The sequence below is a fragment of the Festucalex cinctus genome, chromosome 9, assembly GCF_051991245.1.
Source record: "Festucalex cinctus isolate MCC-2025b chromosome 9, RoL_Fcin_1.0, whole genome shotgun sequence".
In the NCBI taxonomy this organism is placed as follows: domain Eukaryota; kingdom Metazoa; phylum Chordata; class Actinopteri; order Syngnathiformes; family Syngnathidae; genus Festucalex; species Festucalex cinctus.
Window position 1 is genome coordinate 22281885 of NC_135419.1, and position 6201 is coordinate 22288085.

General features: G+C 52.4%; 1 protein-coding gene across 1 annotated transcript; it reads right to left on the reverse strand.

Annotated features, from left to right (window-relative positions):
• Window positions 1-231: 231 nt before the first annotated feature.
• LOC144026289 (uncharacterized) lies at window positions 232-5133 on the reverse strand. The gene is made up of 6 exons (XM_077532877.1): window positions 4860-5133; window positions 3595-4508; window positions 3361-3444; window positions 2787-2973; window positions 774-2405; window positions 232-687 (listed from the first exon to the last, which is right to left on the reverse strand). The coding sequence occupies exons 1-6, from the start codon at window positions 5131-5133 to the stop codon at window positions 623-625; spliced, it is 3156 nt and encodes a 1051-aa protein (XP_077389003.1). The 3' UTR covers window positions 232-622.
• Window positions 5134-6201: the final 1068 nt, after the last annotated feature.

The window sequence follows — 6201 nt, forward strand, 5'->3', positions numbered from 1 at the left end:
GTGGAATCAAAGACACTAACTATGGCCAGCAGATGGTGACACGACTCAGCAGAGTCGGTGAAAAACAGATCCCAGAAATGCAGGCTCAGAAGAGGAAAACAATCTCGATTTATTTCCTTGTTCAACCGAAGAAGCAAATCTTGCTCGCAGGCAAGATAACGCGGATCACAACAATCACTTGCACACTGCAAGGAACCCGAAGGAAACAGAAAACACTTGCAAAAGGCAAGGAACACGAATTTAACAAAAAACACTTGCAAAAGGCAAGGAGCACGAATGTAATACATAACACTTGCAACCGGCAAGGAACGCGAATGTAACATAAAGCACTTGCAACGGCAAGGAACACGAATGTAACAAAAAACACTTGCAAAAGGCAAGGACAGAATAACAAACACAAAACACTTGCACCCGGCAAGGACTACTCGAAATAGAAATGCGGAAATAATCAAAAAGCGAAGTAAACAACAGAAAGCGACGCGGAAATACACACGTGAATACAGATTAACCGAGGACGAAAACAGATTCAATGATTTTACCAAACTTGGAAACGCGGAGAACACTTGGACACACTGGTGAGCAAATAATAATCCGACAGCTTGCTGTGCAGCTCGGAGTCCTTTTAAAGACCTAATTGCCAACGCGATGCAGGTGCGGGGCTGGGGAACGCCCCCCTCGTTGTTGGCACTGGAACACACACACAAAAGCACAACAGGCTGAGAACCGAACCATGACAGTACCCCCCCCTTAACGGACGCCCCTTGGCGGACCACCTGGCTTATCTGGATGAGCAGCATAGAAGGTGTCGAGCAAAGACGGGTCCAGGATCCAGGAGCGGGGGATCCATTGCCGCTCCTCCGGTCCGTAACCTTCCCAGTCGACCAGATACTGGAAGCCCCGGCCCCTGCACCTTGAGTCCAAGATTTCATTGACCGTGTAGACAGGATCCCCATCGACCACTCGGGGAGGAGGCGGCGCGGGTGCAGGTGGGTTCAGCGGGCTGGGAGTCTCTGGCTTGAGGAGGGAAACGTGGAACACTGGATGGACCTTGAGTGAAGGCGGCAGACGGAGTTTCACAGTTACCGGGTTGATGACTGTGAGAATTTCGAACGGTCCGATGTAGCGCGGACCCAGTTTCTTCGAGCAGCCAGCCAGACGCATGTCCCGGGATGAGAGCCAGACCTTGTCTCCTGGCTGGTACGAAGGCTCCGGACGCCGCCGACGGTCCGCAATCTCCTTATTGCGGGCCGCTGAACGGGATAGCGCCGCTCGGGTCTCCCGCCATACCTTGTGGGCCCGCCGGAGGTGATGTTGGATGGTGGGCAGTTCGATGGAACCTTCTTGAGAAGGGAACAGAGGTGGCTGGTAGCCGTACGCCGCCTTGAAGGGTGAGAGACCTGTCGCAGAGGACGGCAGAGTGTTCGTGGCGTACTCGATCCAGGAGAGGTGCGACGACCAGGATTCCGGGTTGTGCAGGCAAACACATCGCAGAGCAGCTTCAAGGTCCTGGTTGGCCCTCTCCGATTGGCCGTTGGTCTGGGGGTGATATCCGGAAGACAGACTACTTGTGGCGCCCAACAGCTTGCAGAATTTCCTCCAGACCTGGGAGATGAATTGAGGGCCACGGTCGGACACCAAGTCCACTGGAATGCCATGTAGACGGAAGACATGACGAACGAGGAGTTGTGCAGTTTCCCAGGAAGACGGCAGTTTCGCGAGAGCCACAAAGTGAGTCAGTTTTGAGAATCGGTCGACCACTGTCATTATGACCGTGTTTCCCCTTGACCGGGGGAGGCCGGTGATAAAGTCTAGCGAGATGTGCGACCAAGGCCGCGCCGGGACGGGTAGCGGCCTCAGCAGTCCCATCGGCGGCTGGTGGGACGATTTCCCGCACGCACAAGCGGTACATGCTTTTACAAATTCTGTGACGTCCTTTTTCATGTCGGCCCACCAAAACCGCTGGCCGACCAAGGCAAGAGTCCGGTTGATTCCCGGGTGACAAGCAACTCGTGATGTGTGACCCCACTGGAGGACCTCAGCCCGCACCGGCTCAGGGACAAACAGTTTCTCAGCCGGGCACTCCTCCGGCACAGCGATCCCTTCCTGGGCTTCAATGACTTGTTTCTCGACCTCCCATTGAACTGCCCCCACGAAGCAATGTGCGGGCAGGATCGGTTCTGTTCCCGCCTCCGGCGTGGCCGCCTCGTGGATCCGGGACAAAGCGTCTGGCTTCTGGTTCCGGGATCCCTGGCGGTAGTCCACGACAAAGTTGAACCTTGTGAAGAGTAAGGCCCAACGTGCTTGCCGTGAGTTGAGTCTCTTGGCTGACCGAAGGTATGCCAGGTTTTTGTGGTCCGTCAACACTCTAAAGGGTTCCTTGGCGCCCTCCAGCCAGTGTCGCCACTCTTGAAGAGCCAAGACGATTGCCAGAAGTTCCCTATTTCCGACGTCATAGTTCGCCTCTGCGGGACTCAGTCGCCGGGAGAAGAAGGCGCAGGGATGGAGCTTCCCGTCTTCTGGCGACCGCTGGGACAGGACCGCCCCCACTCCTGAATCCGACGCGTCAACCTCGACCACAAAGGACAAATCTGTATTAGCGTGGATGAGCACTGGCGGATTTACAAACTGCTGTTTCAATTTTCCAAATGCCTCATCAGCAACAGGTGACCACCTAAAGGGTACTTTACTCGACGTCAGTTTAGTAAGGGGGGCTGCCCGTAAACTATAGTCTTTGATAAAGCGGCGATAAAAATTAGCGAATCCCAAGAATCGTTGTAGCTGTTTACGGGTTTTGGGGGTCGGCCACTCGACCACGGCTTGAGTTTTTACCGGATCCGCCCGCAGTTGCCCTCCCTCGATAATGAATCCCAGGAATTGTACAGACTTGGCGTGGAACTCGCACTTCTCTGCCTTCACATAGAGCCGGTTCTCCAAGAGACGCTGGAGGACCAGGCGGACATGTTGCCTATGCTCCTGAATGTCGCGTGAGAAAATCAGTATATCGTCGAGATAAACAAAGCAAAAGGTGTTTAACATGTCTCTGAGGACGTCATTAATTAAACACTGGAACACGGCGGGGGCATTAGTCAGTCCAAACGGCATGACACAGTATTCAAAGTGTCCGAGTGACGTCTTAAAAGCAGTCTTCCACTCGTCCCCCTCCCGTATTCGCACTAAATGATAGGCGCTTCGCAGGTCTAGCTTAGTAAAAATTCGGGCCGATTGCAACGGAGCAAACGCTGAGTCAAGCAAGGGAAGGGGATATTTATTCTTAATAGTGATATCGTTCAGACCACGATAGTCGACGCAAGGGCGGAGTGTCTTATCTTTTTTCTCGATAAAGAAAAAACCAGCTCCTACGGGAGACTTGGACGGGCGTATTTGACCAGACGCTAGCGACTCCGTAATATACTCCCGTAAAGCGTTTTGCTCCGGCTGGGACACCTGATATAAACGTGAACCCGGCAATGGGGCACCGGGAATCAGGTCAATCGCACAATCATACGGACGATGGGGCGGCAATGCTCGTGCACGATCTTTACTAAAGACTTTACTTAAATCATGATACTCCTCGGGAACGTTATCTAGACATACCGGTTCTGGAGTTGAATTTGCTTGCACCGATGTAGTCCCTCCTGCCGATTTCAGACAGTGGGCATGGCAGAAGGGACTCCAGTTCTCTAAAGCCGGCTTCTCCCAATCGATCTCCGGATTATGCGTTCTTAGCCATGGAAGGCCCAACACTAAGGGCGCAGAACGGGACGGCATAATAAAAAATCTCCTTCTCTCCTCATGATTTCCCGAGAGTTTCAAGGTCAGAGGACCGGTAGAGAGTCGTACCTCCGCCAATAGGTGCCCGTTGAGGTCGAAAACCTTCTTGACCTTCTCTAAAGTCTCTACCGGGCTTCCTAAAGCTTCCACCACACACGGGTCTATGAAGCAGTCATCTGCCCCGGAATCGATCAACGCACTCACCCTAACACTCAACCCGTATCCAGACAGCTCCCCCGACAACTCTAGTCGTCTTTCACTGAGAGACGACCCCGACGGTGGGCATGGTTCGGCTCTCCCCGGTTCATGCTTACCCTGGTCAGCTTCCGGCTCGGCCTTCAGGAGCTGATCGGCCCGGCCCCCCAGTCGGGCGGTCGGTCGCGTCTTGCGGGTAGGTCGTGCTGGGCACGACGCCACTCGATGCCCCGGTTGACCGCAGTACAGGCAGGCACCAGCGAGCCACCGGCGACGACGCTCCTCTGGGTGCAGACGTCCACCACCCATTTGCATGGGCTCCCCTCCATTGTCCGGCGGTCCAGAAAGGGTGCGGGCGGCGGCGGCGTTGAGGGAGAGTCTGCACATGTCCTCGTTCGCGGCTGCTCCATGCCGCTCTACAGCGCGTTCTCGGCCCCGTTCCCGTATCCGATTGTCCAAACGGATCGTGAGTTCAATGAGACCCTCTAACGAGCTCGTATCGTCGCGGACTGCCAGTTCATCCTTGAGCTGGGTATTCAGTCCTCGACGAAAAACACTCCGCAACGCACAGTCTCCAAACCCGCTCTCGGCGGCCAGTATGCGAAACTCGATGGAATAATCAGCGACCGATTGCTTCCCCTGAACTAAGTCTAGCAACCGACCCCCGGCCTCTCTCCCCCTAACCGGATGATCGAACACGCGTTGAAATTCACCCACAAAATTCGGAAAAGAGGACCGAAGGTCTGGTCGCGCGTTGCTCACCACCATAGCCCAGGTAGCGGCTTGACCAGTCAGGAGGCTCATAACGAACGCTACTTTGGACTGATCACGAGCGTAAGTAAACGGTTGCTGGTCAAAAACGAGCGAACACTGATGCAAAAATTGACAGCAACCTCCAGGCTGTCCATCGTAGCGTGACGGGTGGGGCAAAACGGGTTCTCTATGTGTAACCGGGAGCGTCGACATGGCAGTGTCCGAACGCGGAAGTTCCGGGGTCAGCACCCCGCGGGAACTGAGCCGTTCGAGTCTTCCGAACATCTCCTCACAACGATGAGCTAGCCTGCGGACCACCTCTTGAAGACCGATCAAGGTGGTCTCGGTTTGTCCGACCCGTTGTCCCTGACTGGCCAAAGCCCGTCTCACCTTTTCCGAGTCTGCGGGATCCATGGTCGGATTATTCTGACACGACTCAGCAGAGTCGGTGAAAAACAGATCCCAGAAATGCAGGCTCAGAAGAGGAAAACAATCTCGATTTATTTCCTTGTTCAACCGAAGAAGCAAATCTTGCTCGCAGGCAAGATAACGCGGATCACAACAATCACTTGCACACTGCAAGGAACCCGAAGGAAACAGAAAACACTTGCAAAAGGCAAGGAACACGAATTTAACAAAAAACACTTGCAAAAGGCAAGGAGCACGAATGTAATACATAACACTTGCAACCGGCAAGGAACGCGAATGTAACATAAAGCACTTGCAACGGCAAGGAACACGAATGTAACAAAAAACACTTGCAAAAGGCAAGGACAGAATAACAAACACAAAACACTTGCACCCGTCAAGGACTACTCGAAATAGAAATGCGGAAATAATCAAAAAGCGAAGTAAACAACAGAAAGCGACGCGGAAATACACACGTGAATACAGATTAACCGAGGACGAAAACAGATTCAATGATTTTACCAAACTTGGAAACGCGGAGAACACTTGGACACACTGGTGAGCAAATAATAATCCGACAGCTTGCTGTGCAGCTCGGAGTCCTTTTAAAGACCTAATTGCCAACGCGATGCAGGTGCGGGGCTGGGGAACGCCCCCCTCGTTGTTGGCACTGGAACACACACACAAAAGCACAACAGGCTGAGAACCGAACCATGACAGATGGCAGCATTGTATATCTTTTCAATGGGCTGACTATGTATGAAAAATACAATGAAACCTGACAAATCTGATGGAATAGAACGTTTTCAACGATGACATGAACGGATCAAAGTCTTTGTCACTTTCAATCTAATTCTCAGTGTCCCTAAACATAATATATTAGTGTCAAAGTCGCTGTTGTGCAAAAAAAAAAGAAAAACGAAAAAAGTATCATCACAAAAAGCTTGTTTTCTCTATCCCCACCATTTTCACTCAATGTCACTCAAATGACCTATTTTCAAATGGCGATTACTAAAGAACGGAATAAGGTAGAAACATACTTTTTTTTTTATGTCTATGTAGTCGTAGCGCACA